The sequence below is a fragment of the Adiantum capillus-veneris genome, chromosome 15 (assembly GCF_014529385.1).
Source record: "Adiantum capillus-veneris isolate H3 chromosome 15, ASM1452938v2, whole genome shotgun sequence".
NCBI lineage: Eukaryota > Viridiplantae > Streptophyta > Polypodiopsida > Polypodiales > Pteridaceae > Adiantum > Adiantum capillus-veneris.
In genome coordinates, this window is record NC_140945.1 from 108,436,820 (window position 1) to 108,452,838 (window position 16,019).

Here is a 16,019-nt window from a genome sequence, read left to right on the forward strand (position 1 = left end):
GAAGACCGGCCACAGTACGGATCCAAAGGAAGGAAAATAGGGATCCAAAGGGGGGGCCATCTGCAAAAGAGCAATGTGCAACAATGGGCTTTAAAGACCCTAAGGTCAAGCCCATTAAGACTTCCAAAATGCTAAGGTTCCAAAATTCAAAGGTTGTGTCCAAAGGTCAAAAGCTTAGGAATATTGGATGCTTTGTGTGTGTACCAAAAGTCTTCACAACTCCTAAAAACGAGGGGGCGAGCCTTACAAGTAGGGGATGAGAGAGAAACACACACACACACGTCTCCTTTACACAAAGGGTATGAGGGACACATGTCAGCTCCCTAGGCCAGATGCCCACAAGGTGTACTCAAATCCTATTGGATGACCATGGAGGTGGACCAATGAGAATTAGACTAGAGTAAATCTAGTTTAATTAATTTAAAAACACTTAATGAAAGAATCAATAAGAATTAAGCTCTCTAGAAGACTATTGCACAGTCTTCCAAGGGGTCCAATGAGCATTCAGCAGCCAATGGTTTGCCTGATTCCTATTGGCCAGGTGACAAAGGGGTCCAATGAGAGTTTAGTTGCATTAATTAATTACATAAAGCTCTCACAAAAGGGTAAAGGGGGGCACATGTCAAAAGGCTATCACTTATGCTCCTTAAATCCTATTGGCTAAGCCTGGAGAGGTCCAATGGGGTGGTAGCATGAGCAAATAGCAAGAGGGGTCGACCAAGAAAGAGAGAGAGGGGGCTGATTTTTCAAAGGCATTATTGCATTCACACTCACACTAACTCATGTGTGAAGTAAGAAGACTCTCTCTTTCTCCTTCTCAAGCTTTAATGGAAAGCTTATCACATACTCCAAGCTTGTGAGAAGGGAGGCCTACACCAACAACTCTTGGCTTTGTGATGCAAATCCAACCAAGATCCAAGCTTCAATGCATGCTCATCTCCTCTACCATGCTAACTACTAAGCTATGCTATGCTAAGATGAGTGATTATGTGAGGAGATGTACATCTTTCTCATAAGACTACTCCTTCTTCCTCTCAATCTACTCTCATACCCCGCTAGCTCTCACCATCTTCGAAGGTGTGTGAGGTCTTGGGTCTGAGACTGTGAGGGAACTGATGTTGTGTTTTATAAGCGTTTTGCTTAGTGCTTGAAGCTTCCATCTTCATTGCACTAGCTAGTATTGAAGGAACACAAAGAATTGTATTGTAAAATGTCTCTCTTGATGGGAGAAACCATAATACAAAGCCTTTTGGGGACGGGATCGGCTCCATGTAAATCTGGTCCTCAACTGTTGTCAATAGCTTAATTTCTCTCTCTTTTGAAGTATTGTTCATGCTATATAACTAGGTGTTATGCTTTTTGTTGCTCTCTCCACCCAAGCACTCTTGTTATTGTCATTAGGAATTTATTCTAATGAAATGCTCACTATGTTCATGCTATTTTCCGCTACACACAAGTTACAAGGCCATTAAATGTTACATATTGAAAAGTTTGTTAAATAAATACGAGCCAAGTAGTTGAGCATCAAAAAGCAACAAGGCCTTACGGGCAAGGGTTTCTTAAGTGCTTAGCTAATTGGGCAAGGTAGGGCATAATGAAAAGGCCTTAAGACAAAGATAGTAAATCTAAGCGAGTGTGAGACTATGAGAAGAAGAAGTTTCCTCAGTAGCCCTTGTTAATGGATTTTAAAAACAATATTGATGTGCTTTAACTAAACATTAGGAAGGCTAGTATAATCTTTGCAAGGATTATTTGCAAGCTTACATTTGAATCAAATACAAGATTTGTGGCTTGACTCCCCATTGAGTAACTTGACGTTGATAGCTCTTACATCATTGGGTAGACGTTAAAAAAAAAAAGTAACAAAATTGCAGTCAAAATCGGCTCATGCATGGCTACTTAGTTAGTCCCTTGATAAATACTCATGAAGAAGGCACCTATTTTTTCCACCCACCTAAATCTTAGTCACTTGGCTTGGCGACTAACATTTAGGGTAAGGTAGAGCAGAGTGATACGGTCTTATGGCAAATATAGTAAATCTAAGTGAGTGTGAGACTATGAGAAGAAGAAGTTTCCTCAGTAGCCTTTGCTAATGGATTGAAAAAAATATTGATGTGGTTTAACTAAACATGAGGAACACTAGTATAATCATCATTTGCAAGCTTGCATTTGAATTATATACAAAATTTGTGGCTTGAGTATCATTGAGTAACTTGACGTTGATAGCTCCTATATCATTGGGTAGACTTTATTAAAAAAAAAGAGTAACATAGTTATGGTCAAAAGCGGCTCGTGCATAGCTGCTTGGTTAGTCCCTCGATAAATACTCATGAAGGAGGCAACTATTTTTGCCACCCACCTAAATGTTAGTCCTCGGTTTGGGGTGTTGAAGGCAAATTAGTTGGCCACCAATGAGAGTTTGCCCCTCCTAATGAAACTTGAATCAACTAGGGTCTTTGGACAAGGCCTAAGTACTAAAGAATGACCAAGAGCAAGCGTGCAAGTAGGCTAGATGACTAGGCATGTCAAGTATGCCTGCATCACACAAGGACAAAGTTGCCAAGATTAGCGATGGCTTGCGGTAAGTAGGTAGGAATCTAGCCTATGCTTGGCGGAGCTTATACTAAGGAGGAGTCACAAACATGGGACATGAATGCCAAGGAGTAATGGAGGATGCTCAAGAGGAGCCTCAAGGGCAAGGTCTCATGCATTGTTTTAGAAGGGAAAGTGTTTTTCCTATATAAGCTAAGGTTGGGTGGAGAGGTGAACACACTTATTTCATTTTTCATTCTCTCTCTCATTTTTCTCGACGAGCGAAGGGAGTCCACTGCCTTTGTGAGACAAGCATCTTTCACATCAAAGCTCCCAATGCTCAGCTTAAAATTACCTCATTACGTTCCTCATAAACATCGTAAAATATAACCAAACTTGTGCCCATTAAAAAATGTTATAGAATTTCAATGTGTTATCATACAAATGTACACAAGAAGTAATCACCAGGGACATCAAGTAATCAAAAGATATAGGGACACACACTACTAGAGAAAGTAGCAGATAACATACACATGACACACATTATAGCAAAACAACCACTAGTAACTTAACTCCCCTTTAACTCACAAAGACAAATTTTATGATGCATAAGTCCAACATATATGAATGCATAATTTAGGGTTAGAGATTATTAGTGTTAAAGAGAAATGCAAAAGAAACATTCATATAGAAAAACTTGCATTAAGAAAATAACATCACTTTGCTACACACAAGCTGCATACATATGTGTCCCTCATATGTCCTTTACATGACCAAGTGGATGAACAAGGACAGTGTGAGCATATGTACCATTAGAGTGGCATCGTCATGAGCATGTCAACTGCTATGAACACTAATGTGTTCATGGCTTTGTGTTTTGTGTGGACATTAATTCTTGGCTCTCAAAATTGAGCACAATCATGGTAATATGCCATGCTATTTGCATAAATGCTTGCTTTTAGGAAGTCCAAGTATGCACAAATTGCTAAAAGTGGGTACACCCTATCTTGCACATGCCTAGGCTGGGTATTTGGGTATTTTCATAAATTTTAGGTAAAATTTATTTATTTACGTAGAAAATTAGGGTGTTTACACATAATTTGTCAAACATGGGCAAGTACAGTATTCCAGCTCGCGGCCACATGGAGAAGATTAAATGTTGTGCAAAAAAGAAGCGGACAGAAGATCGACACCTCAGATAGGCCACCATGCATGGCTAGGCAATGGACAAGCATTTCCACGTTAACGTCCATGCTTAGCATACATGCTACTAACATTTTGTGGCGCTACATTTCTCGCTTACCGCTCTTTTTTATTTTGATATGTGCGCTTGTGTGTGAAGCTTTACCTAAGGGTTGAATGGGCACCCACGTTTTGATGTGTAACCAGCCTAGCCTATGTATGCAGGCTGAGGATAAATTTCGAGCACTACCTCCAGCGTGGCGGAGGTAGTGCCCTACCAGCATGGCAAGCAGCCCATCGTGGCACATCGCAAAAAGGCTGCACAGTGCAACGATCAACCATTCTTGCACTCTCAATATTGTGTCACAGTACACACGTCACCTGACTCCCTCTCCTCCTCGTTGCCAAAAAGCTGCAGCCTGCTCTTGCGCTCATACAGTACTGCCGCCCCGTCATTGCAAACTTCAATGCAAAGGAGGCATTTGAATTTTGAGTGTTAACCCTTGACTGGCAGCATTTTATGTCATTTCCACTACCTTCTACACCCCACCACCAGGGCTAGAAAAATACATTTTTCCTAACCGGTCAGAATAAGGGGAAACTTGAAATTCTTCCCGTTCTTAGATCAAAATTTGAAGCTTTTGCTAGTAATTAGACTAAAACTTGTGTAAATTTTCCCCATTTCTTAAGGACAAGCTCAAAATCTAACAGGGATTTTATAATTTCAGCCGGTTAAAATACACTAGACCCTGGTTTTTTCTAACACTTCCCACCACCACCCCCAGTCCCCCCAAAACAAGCAAAAGATTAACATCGCAAACATCTCTTTTTTTCTTTTTTTCAACTCTTCATTGGAATTTGGTTCTCCTCAACAGAAGATGATAGAACTAGGATTTAAGATAATATTGAGGGCTCTTCAAATGAAATTGTTCATCATTTTTGAACACAACTGGCTCTATTTGTGAGCTCATTGGTGAATATGGAGCAGTCAAGAACAATTAGTGTCATAGCTATGCAAAACCAAGCAAGTGGAACAAGATTTCCTACTGTATAGTAGCCAAGACCCCTAGACACTAAAGATTGCCAAGAATTTAACTAAAGAATAAGTTCCCTATTCTTTGGAAATTAAGTAACAATTCATTGATATTTCTTGTCGCTTTGGATGCAAAGTGAGCACATCTATCACAACTTCTAGTAGCTCTTAAGAGTCTTTTTTCCAAATGCATTTTATCAACATCCTACACCCATTTAACTTTTACTAGTATGTAACATTGACCTTGCAGTATACCACATCAAACGGCTTTTCCAATACTGACAAAAGACGTATTCAATTGCTTCTTTCAATGCTCTTGCAAGGTGTGGAGCTTTGAAGCACCATGTTGGAGGTACTATAGTACCATGTTAGAAGCACATTTTCCTAGGTTTTTTCTAAGTACCGATATACATGAAGTTAATTTGCTCTCACTTTAAATAGGAAAAAGAGGAACATTAGTATGGTCGTACTTATTGGCAGTGAATTTGACGACCACAAGCAGCACCTCCCATCTTTAGGTCAAAATTTGAAGCAGTTGTTGGTATTAACACTAAAACTTGTAATTTTTTGCCGGATTTCTTCAAGTTGAGCTTGAAATCTAGCCAATATTTCACAAATTTAGCAATTTAAATAAATAATAAAGTGGGATGTGTGAACATTGGGACTCTACCATCCACACACGTCCCAATTTCCAAATTCCCAATCTCGTTCGTTATTTTTTGAATTTAGAAAAATTTACCAAAATACCCCTCTACTTTGTGGAAATTCCCAAAATACCCTCAAATTACAAAAATTTTCGAAATACCCTTTATCTATTTTGGTTGGATTGTTCAAGATTTTCTAATCTTTATTCCTTTTTGACAATTGAGATCCGTCTTTCCGTGCTTAGCATGTAATTTTGTTACTAATTACATCACAAAAAATGGTAATTATGTCTAAAAATTATGAAGCAATTCATCACCAAAGTCTACATAACTAACTCAGATTCTAGATTTAGCATCTTGTATTGATAGACATTGAATCTTCTTATGACCGTACTTATTAGCAACGAATTTGAAGGCTCGAGAAAAACCTAGGCTAAGTGTAATCCAACCTAAAAAATTTAGGATTTGCCTCCATTTATTGTTTTTTGAAGGTGAGAAAACCTACAAAATTTAGATAAACTTATTGTAAATTGATGTGAAAACCTTCAAATTTAGTCAATTTACCTTTGAAATTTCTCATAGGTAGGACCTAGGTTCTAAGGTTTGCCACTTTATTGGCATTGGTGTGCTGAGCCTGACAATTTGCAGCCTTTCGTACGAAGCAGCGCCTGCAACATTTGCGACTAAGCCCGACGTGCGGCAGTACAGCAAACAGCATTGCATTCACAGCAGCTTTGGCGAGCAGGCCAGCCACGCTGGCAAGCATGCTAAGGTGTCAACGGGCGCCCTCCTGCCACGCTGGAGGAGCGCTCGAAATCTATCTCCAGCCTGGGGATTTTGCAAGTTTTCTGTTAGCATGAACCACTTTGCCTATGCACTCAATAATTATTGGAAGTTTTTCAGCAATGGTGGCTTTCCAGTAAACAGGTTCAATTCACAAGACGCAGTTAGTTTTGAGGAAGTGCAACTGCCACCTATACCCAAAGTCTTCTCTCCATTGAAGGATTTGGTTCCTCGTGCATTTGAAAAGGTGCTGAATCTTTCCCCTAACATTCTTATTCCTTACAAGAAAATTTGAACCAATTGATTTTGAGTCTTCTTTCTTCTATAAGCCCTTCTTATAGTTTGCTAGTTCAAATGTTTCTGACCTTATGAAGGTATGCCTTACCCTGAGATGCATTGGGCTGCCTTTTGCTATCAAATGCTTGAGAGACTTTCTCACCTCAATCATTACCATTCTTGTTTATGGATAAATTGAGGGAGGTGGACTCCTTGTTGACCAACTTGGAGTTTTTTATGGTTGTGCTCCATTGCTTGGAGTCGAGCCAATTGAGTGGTCTTCGCCAGCATCATAGGGCATTGTCCTTGCATTCATATTGAATCAAATTGTTATCTTCATTTCTTCCGCAGCTGACATCAAGTTGAGTCCCTTGTATGACATAATGGGTCTTATTTAGCTTGATTGCACAAACATGATTTTCTAATCTATATGAGAAGGTGGACTTAGAGAATATCTTCAAACTCATATTATTTATAGGTGAAAGGAAGCGTTTAACCAAACAATACCAACTCCTCCATGAGATGCTTAAAATTCAGGCGGTTTCTTGTTTGTCCATCATTACAGAGATGCATAGATGGAAGGAGTCCTGTATGATGTTTGCATCAAGGCCTCGAAAAGAAGCAAATATAAGATTGATGCAATGATGAATAGACCATAGTCATAGTAGCTTATATCTCACAATCGTATAGTAGCTTCCATCTTACCAATGTACTCACCAAGCTGTATCCTCTCTAATATAGTTGCGGATGGTCGTGCTTCTTCGTGCCCGTAGGGTGGTAGACTTTGGCTTTCACCCGAAACTTTACTTTAAGCTTTAACACACAGAGAAACCTTGCAGAAGGAACCTGTAACGGGAATTAACATTTCGAAGCACACACGGCTCGGAAGCTAAAATGCTTTGAGCAGACGCCGACAACCTGTAGGCCCCAAAAACTGGCTCCCCTTTCGGTATTGCTTTATTCCTTTAGAGGGTAAAGTTACAAAACTGTCTTCACCTGTATCCAACTAGATCACACTTGTTCTGGCAAAATTTCGGCAGCATAACGGCCCCAAAACTCGCCCTGAACAAATCCCCTTGTTGGAACTCGCTTCCAAAGACATAAACCCTCTGTTTTCAGCTCAAAAACAGCAATTACAGTTCGTTGTATATACTGGATTTTACCTTGTTTTCAGCCTTAAACAGTCTCGGAACTGTCCTCTAACAATGGGGCACTGTTCCCAATGCCCTGGCATCCATACGGCTGCAAAACAGTCTAAAAACAACGCATAACCAACACTGAAAATGCACCTGTAAGGTGAGGTTATCACCCTCACCGGTGCCTGCTTTTGGAGTAGCAGTTAGCTACTCCTGTTCTTGCTCAAAGAGGCTCTTGCCTCGGCACAGAAGCATAAGACCACACAACTGTACATAGGTCAAATGAAGAGCCCTCTTGTGGGGCATCACATAAGTGCACGGAGGGGAGAGAGAGCAGTGTAGAGTGTGCAGGACATCACTTCTTGCACTACACTATACATGAGAGGGAAAGCTTGCACGCAATAGCTTTGGTACCTGCAACAATCCACCACTGGGACCATGTCCAAAAATGCAATGTAGCTTAGTTCTCGGGTGATTTTCTCTTGGTGACCCCACCTTGGCATTGTGCCTCCATTGAGTTAGTTTTCTAATATCCACCAACTTATTAAGTGTGGCGAGGGGACCTAAATGACTTTGAACTGAGCAAAGGCACCCTTTTACTACTCAAATTCCAGTGTCGACCTACTTCTCGTCTACGGGTGAAACTAATGTTTCACACTGGCCAAACAATGTCCGGTCACTTGCAACTTCAAAAACAGGGTCTCAAAAATTAAAGGAAAATCATCGGAAAGAAACCAACAACTAAGGTTAGCAGTTGCCACGTCCTTGTGACAAAGAATCTCTGGTTCATCAGGCTCTCCCATGCTCGATCAACACAGGTGTCATTAAGCTTTTGCACAAGAGAGGTGCCAAGAAAGATCTGGCTAATTGGAGGCCCTTGACGATGCTCAACACAGCATACAAAATTTTTGCCAAGGCAATTGCTAATAGAATCTGTGTGTTGCTCATGAAATGGATCTCTTCTAAACAAAAGGGGTTTATCAAAGGAAGGAAATTGGTTGAGGGAGTTATCTCGCTTTGGGAAGGCTTTGAGTATGCATCTGAATCGGGTCAACAGTTTGTGTTTGTTAAGTTTGACTTCGACAAAGCCTATGATAGGCTTCATTGTAAGATGTCTGGAAGCAATGGGATTTGGGCCCAAAATGACTCTCTTTATCAAGACCTTGTTTGGGAATGCGAGAGAAATAATCTCTCTTAACGGCAAACTCTCTGTAGTGTTTGCACTATCAAGGTCTGTTAGATAGGGATGTCCACTCGCTCCTCTCTTGTTTGCAGTGGCAGTAGATTCCCTGAATTATTTGGTCAAGGATAGGCTACGTCGAGGATTAGTTAGAGGCATCACTCTACCTAGTACAGAGAAGCAGCAATGTCTTTCCCAGTTCGCCGACGACACCAACGCCTTACTAGCTAATGACGAGTCTACACTCGGAGAATTCTGGGAAGTTGTGAATATCTTCTGTTTAGCATCAGGTTATAAGGTCAACCATAACAAAACTGGTGTATTCTCCTACTCTTCGTTGCCGGAATGGCTTACGCAAGCAGGCTGCAAAGTCATAAAGGAAGGAGAAATCTTCCGCCTGTTGGGAATACCTATGGGTTTTGGAGTCTCTCTTAAAACAATGTGGGATTGGGTGTGCAACAACTTCCAATCTAAGCTCAACAGATGGATCGGCCTTCAACACTCCATTGCAGGTAGAGTCTTAGTCATCAACCATTTCCTCAATCCTATGTATTGTTTTTCTTTGGGTGCTGGCTACTTGCCAACCCCCATCTTCTGAGCTCCTAACCTAAGGGCAAATTCATGGCATTCTTTAAAAAGTTCATTAGGAATGCCATCCACACCAAGATATTTTCTAGACTTCATGGAAAGAGTAGATTCTCTCAGCTCCCCCACTGTGAAGGGCTGATCCATTTGAGCAGCCATATGAGTAGAGACCATTTTTTTTTTCTGATTGTGGCTACCTCAGCTCTGGCTTTGCTCTTGTCAGCCTTTCTTGTGGGAGGAGAAGAGAATATATCAGCGAGTATACTAAAGCAACTTTATTTTCCTTGTGAGAGCTTACACATCCTCCATCTTTATCCTTGAGAAAAGGGATGAAGTCTTTGAATTTTTTTTCTTTTTCAGCAAATTAAACATATTTTTTATCTGGTTTGTCAATTTTACCAATCCAGAAGTCTCTTGTCCATTTTAAAGAATCCCTAGCTGATAGGAGCTCTTTACCTTCAACTGCTTTTTCAAATCCACGAGGGGGGGGGGGGGGGGGGGGGGGGGACTGCTAGGAGGGACAGACTTTTCTAAGTCAGTGATTTCACTGGTGATCCTCATCCTTCCTTTGGTCATGATCTCCCTAGCCAGTTTCTTGTATAATTGAGAATTTTCTGAGTGTCTTTGACTGCACTATACCAAGCTTTGGAGGGGGGAGGGATGGAAGAAAAGGCCTTATTAAAAACATTTATGACTTGATCCGTGACAATGTCTAGAGACAGAAGTGAGTGATCTAAGTGTGGTAGAAGAGTGATCTAAAATCAGCAGACTAATATCTTTGTGACAAGATACCTGCCAGAGATCTTGCAGTAGAGGAGTTCATGTAGATTCTGTCCAATCTTGCTGCTCTGTAGCAACTCCCTTGTTGCTTGTTTGTCCAAGTAAAACCTGTATCCATAGAGACATCAATTTGGTTAAGAGCATTAGACAACTGGTCCCATGAATTCAGCTCCCTGTTGTTCATTGTGGTACCCAAGTTATTCTTGGGATCTTTGCAAGACTCCTTCTTTCTTTCAGGCTTCATACCTTTAGGAGAAGGTAACTTCACCTCCTCAGCTTGAGTCATCAATATGTCCACAAACTGTTCAGGTTCTGAAGATATTAGCAGTGTCTCCCTAAATTCTTGAGTCATCAATATGTCCACAAAGTGTTTAGGGTCTAAAGATATTAGCACTGTCTCCTTCAATTTTGAGTCTTTTTGTTCCAAGTGTTTCTCAAAGGTGTCCTCATCCATAGTCATCTTGGGTGCTTCCGAGAGGACCGTGAGACACACTATAATGAAGGCCATTTGTGCTCATGAAGCTAGGTGCAAACTCATGGTGTTGTCGAGGGGTAACCAAATAGGTTCCTGCTTGGCGTGGACAAAGAAAAGGAGGTAGAGGACCGTGGAGTGCCACATTGGTGCTTGGCCATGGGTCTAGAGGGAGACAACAACCCATCTTTGTTGTCAAACTTGCGCAGCAAAGGCATAAGCGCAGCCCCCTGCATGGCCTCATGGGCCTCAAGCAGACAAGATTGTAAAGTTCACGACACCTCTGTTGTAGAACTCAACGGCCTTTTCTGCTGACCACACTTGCAAGTCTCCCACCAACTTCCACTGTTGCGAGACGCGAAGAGGCACCACTAGGTGCTAGGTTTAGGTACGACCAAGGGCCCTGTGCTGAAGAACTCTCGAGGGAACAACTATGAGCGGGTAAAGGAATGCCGAGCCCTGTTTGTTGCCCCACCCGAAGCCTCTGACCTGGAGCTGGATTCCAAGCTTGAGGGCGCCACTGAGGGGGAGGGAGAGGAGGGGCGGGGATCTGAGGGAGGAGGTCGGGGTGGAACCTGCTCCTGGGAAGCAGGGGAGGAGGCGGGATGGGGAGCCCCCCCCCTCTCCCGCTTCCTCCACCTCCCCATCGCCGCACCCGTCCCTCCCCCTCCCTCCTTCCACTCTGGAGGTCCCATCTCTCCTTCCTCCTTCCCCCCTGCCACTCCTGCCCTGTAGGGGAAGGGGCTTTCCCCCCTCCGCCCTCACTAGGGGGGTCTGGGCAGGGGACAGAAATGCCCGCGGCGACTGGGGCCTCGAAGAAATTGATGGAATATCCTACATCTCCGCATTGGTGGGCTCGTGAGTGGCCCGACTAGTGTGCTGCTTACGGCTATGACATGAGCGCACCTCCTGAAAACCCTCTGCATGAACTACAGGAGTGTGGCCGCCAAGGGGGACCCGCTGCTGTGCAGCATCCTGGTGCGCAGAGGGAACGTCAGGTTGGTGCTTACAAGTCTGTCTGCCAAAGCAGGGGCACTCAGCTGCCAGTTGTCCAAACTGGTGACATCTCAGACACTGGCCCGGGGCCCCGTCACGATGACACGCTGCACGACTGGGCTTAGGGCGGTGACAATCTCCATACGTAAGGGAATGGCATCCGGGTTCTCTACTGCTACTCATACCTTGGGCACTCCGGCACCAACCATTGCATCCGTAAAGGATGCCGCCTCCTCCGATGAGAGGCATACCATGAAATTACCTTGCCCCATTAGAGCAGCCTCGACGATGCTATCGGCATCGAGAAGCAGCGAGGCTTGGAGAAAGTCCTTCAGCTCCCTCCACACGTCCAAACACGACTGTCCCGGAGTCGGTCTTCACCGTCTCCTGCACGACGTCGCTTTGCTGCTCTGTAAGGACCATGTGCAAGGTTGAGGCTGGGGAGTTACAGGGATGCTCCAACGCCAGACCAAGGCCGCCATTGTGCGTGTGTTAATAAATACAACCCAAGCACTGTGTAAAACCCAAGATGTTGTGGGAGAGCCTGTGAAGTACTTCTACAATGGAAACCTTATAGTGCACTGCACAGGCGAGGAGAGTGGTAGGAAAGGGAGGGACCAAGGGCCCAAGCGAGCACCCCTAAGTCGCGGGGGGTGTGGGTTCTTGGCGCGTGGGGTGGGGGTGGGGAGGGTCCAAGTGCTGTGCGTGGGAGAGGACGACCCCCACACGCGCACGAGTTGGCGGGCTGGGGGGGAGAGGCGAGCACGATGAGGGGTAGAAGAGGGGGAGGGGCAGCAAGAACAGTGAGATAGAAGAGGGCGGGGGGGGACAGCTACAGCAGCAGCAGCAGCAGGGCTAAACAGCGCGTGGGGAGCCCAAGTCCTATCTGCCTTCTTGTTGGCTTCTTACGAAAATTTGCTGTACGTATATAGGTTAGTATCCTACTTGCTTCAGCTCAGCACTTGAACTTGTATGTGTCGAATAACATAATAACCACTCTTTTTCCCATGCAAATAAAGTACGAACGTGTCTTTGTAGCAACAAGGTTTATGCTGGGTTGATTTAAAGGGTTATATTAGCACTTAATTATGTGATAAAAAGCTATGTTTTGCAATCATAATGACATCAAGTTGGTGCTGATGTCAGCAATTTTGCATATCTTAACAAGGTAGAGGAAGACAGATAAAGATAGTTGTTCCTTGCTGTTCTGAAGTTCTGAGATAGGTATCTACTTGCACTTTGCAACAACTGTGTTTACTTACATATTTGAGAGGTTTAATTTTGTGTTTCATGCGTCTACCTGAAATTTTCCACAGTTGTATTTAAATTGCTTGTTTATCGATTGTTTGTTTATTTCAGTGCTCATTATGTCCACTTCATATGCAAGGGAGTCGATGGATCAAGAAGAGCTAGTTGTTCGCATGCTGGAGAGGTTGAAGCCTAATACTCTAACCATGCAGGGCCTTGAAAAGGCTTACGAAGAGTGTCAGCATTCACGCATAGCAATGGTGGTCTTAGCAGACTTTCTATTTAGGATCATCAAGGTTGATCTACAAGAATTTAGTGGTGAAGTTGCGGATCTCATAGAGCAGGTGATGATGAAGAGGGAGGAGGGAGGAGAAGAAAAGTCTGCAATGGAGATTGGGATCTATGAAGATATATACATTTGCTCAATTGTGGATTGGATCTATTGCTGCAATAAACACAGCTACCAATAACCCTTTGCCTTCTGGAGGTGCACCCCCAGTGCAGATGGCAGATGTAGTGGGAAATTTCACCAACCTATTTCAAGTCGCAGGCATGGAAGATGCTCAGGCATTTGCTGCTGGTCTACGAATGCAATCGGCAGATGCCGCAGGAGGAGGTGGTCTTGGACCTGCAGTTCGTATCGTTACTATGAGTGCTCTTCCTGCCACTTTTCGTCTTTATTAGGTCTTCTGTGTCGGGGATGCTGAGCTTTCAGTTGCTTAAACCCTTGATGCAGCATATGGGCAGTTTTCTTTGTGCCTAGGTCCTTGTTTCATGTAAAGCTTGCAAACCTTGTGAACACAGCAGTGATGCTAGTGATTGACTATGTGAGTTGGTTGAATTGATTGAATGGCTCTAGCTTGACATCGTGAGACGGAGGATGCATATCTATTAGCAGAGCTTTCAATGTAACAAAGCATGTTGGCGTGAAGGTTAGAAATGTCATTTGGGATCCGACAAAACAGGTAGCAGAGAACTTTTCTTAGTTCTTCATTGTTTTCGGGAACCTTTAGTAGGTAGGTACAATAGTCCTTTCTTCCATTTTACTCAATGATGAGTCGTCTTACAGATTATTCATACTTGTCAGTTTTACCAGACTTGGCACACTAAATGGAGTCCTACCATTAGGAGGCTGTCCATATGGTCAAAAGTGCATTTTCATAGCAAACAAATGGCATGCAAGCTTGCATCGACTGCAAGTTATTCCTTAGGCTTGAGCAGCCCAACCTAGATGTTAGATGTGTATGATTGTATATAATGACCTAGCATTTTCTACTTCTACTTTGCACTTTAGGTTATTAGCAGCAAATTGTCAGCTTTTTGGATTTACAAAGACGCAACGTTAATAGTGGCAAATCATAACCTTTCTCATCATGTGATTGTTGCTCATGCTTGTCACATGGTGGGTGATCAAATCACATGGTTTGTGATCAAGGGACCTATGTTTGCCTTCTTGAAAAGAGCTGCTATGTAGCCAACATCTCAGTGCATATGTATGCAAAGCGTGATGCATTTGAAAAAGTATGAGAAGCGCTTGATGGGTTTCCTGTTTGGAATTCGCCCAACAAGGGCAGGGTGAGGAAGGATTGAAGTGTTTTTGAACGGATGCAAAACGAGGGCCTCTCTTTAGATGTAGTCACCTTTATCTGTGTTCTGAAAGAATAGGGTAGCATACAAGCAATTGATAAGGTTCAACAAATTCATGACAAGATTGTCAGAAAGGGGTTGTTGGAAAAAGGTATCGTGCTCGGCATTGCTCTTTGGTAGTGTCTAGGAATACAGATTGACTACGAGCTTCTTGTTTGAAATGTAGTCTCTCCGAATGCACTGGGTATGTCAAAAAGGGTGTAGAGGTGGGGAATCTCCCTCACCCCCACTGTTCCGGGCTGGAATAGGCGAGGCGGAGGCCGAGCCTGTTCCGTGTCCCGGAACAGTGGGGGTGAGGGAGATTCCCATCCGTCATGCATTTGTCATGTTCACTGTTAGAATGCTAATGCAATGGACGGTTGAGATTGCTTGATGTGCTGGAATACATAGGCCCAAGGCATGACGGATAAGGAACTATTGGAGTGTTTTACAAATGCAAAAAGAGGGCGTCTCTCCAAACATAGTGACCTTTATCTCTACAGCATGTGGCATCATAGTTGTAGTCAAGGACCAACAATTCCATCATGAAATTGCTAGTAGGAGCTATCAAAGAAATTATATTGTTCTTGGCATTGCTTTGCCAATATGGATGCTAACTATGGTGCACTTAAAAAGCATGAAAAATGCTGGGATCTTCATGAAAAGTTTTGAACAGTATATTTGAACATTTTTCCTTTTAGATCTAAAAACTTACAACTTTGAAAATCACAAGTTTTTCTTCAACATTTGTAAATTATTTTGCTCAAATATAACTAAAATATTGGAACATTATAAGTTTAAATTTTATAGGTTGAAACCAAATTTTTTGCAGTTGCATGTTTTATGAGAACACTGGTTCTGCGCACTTGTGGAGAAGGTTCGAGCACAAAGGGAAGCTGTTGGGCAGTGGTGCTTCCATTTGCAGCATCCCAATTTGTGATTCTCCCCCCTATGTTTACTACTTGTTGCTTCACCTCATTATTGCCTAGCTAAACCCATTTTCTTTAGTTACAATCTACAAGCTAAAATGGCATGTGGGTGTGCTTGTGCTTGTCCTTAAGAGAGAGAGAGAGAGAGAGAGAGAGAGAGAGAGAGAGAGAGAGAGAGAGAAATGAAATGAAATGAAATGTTATATTAACGTCTTCAAAAGGCCAAAATGACCTATGAGACCAAAAAGTTACAATTGGTGAATTTGATACCATGTCTGAGTACGGAGAGAGAGTGAGTGAAGATGTCTCTTCAATTAGCCATCCCCGTTAGATTGTGAGCTTGCCTTCAAGAAAACCGGAAATTTACACACCTTTTAGTGTAATTACCGAAAAAAGCCTCAAATTTTGACCTAAAAATCGGGAAAATTTTGAGTTTGCCCTTATTTTCGCCGGTTAGGAAAAACCTATTTTTCTAGCCTTGGTCCGATAGATGACTTGGGTTCAAAAGAGACAAGACATTGAGCAGTAGCATGTTGCCTCTTCCAAGATCGAGGAGCGTGTAAACATAGAAAGTTTCTGTTTGTTTTAAGGCGTACAACCCAGGGAGTGATGCTAGT

At 42.9% G+C, this 16,019-nt stretch overlaps 1 protein-coding gene across 1 annotated transcript in view; it reads left to right on the plus strand.

The window, feature by feature from the left end:
- Positions 1-12,823, plus strand: part of LOC147441239 (uncharacterized) — a 54,558-nt gene extending 41,735 nt beyond the window's left edge. Inside the window, exons 3-4 of the mRNA XM_086483410.1 lie at positions 5,978-6,421; positions 12,746-12,823. Coding sequence (XP_086339536.1) covers positions 5,978-6,421; positions 12,746-12,763 — 462 coding nt within the window. The 3' untranslated portion in view covers positions 12,764-12,823. The remainder of the gene's footprint in view (positions 1-5,977; positions 6,422-12,745) is intronic.
- Positions 12,824-16,019: the final 3,196 nt, after the last annotated feature.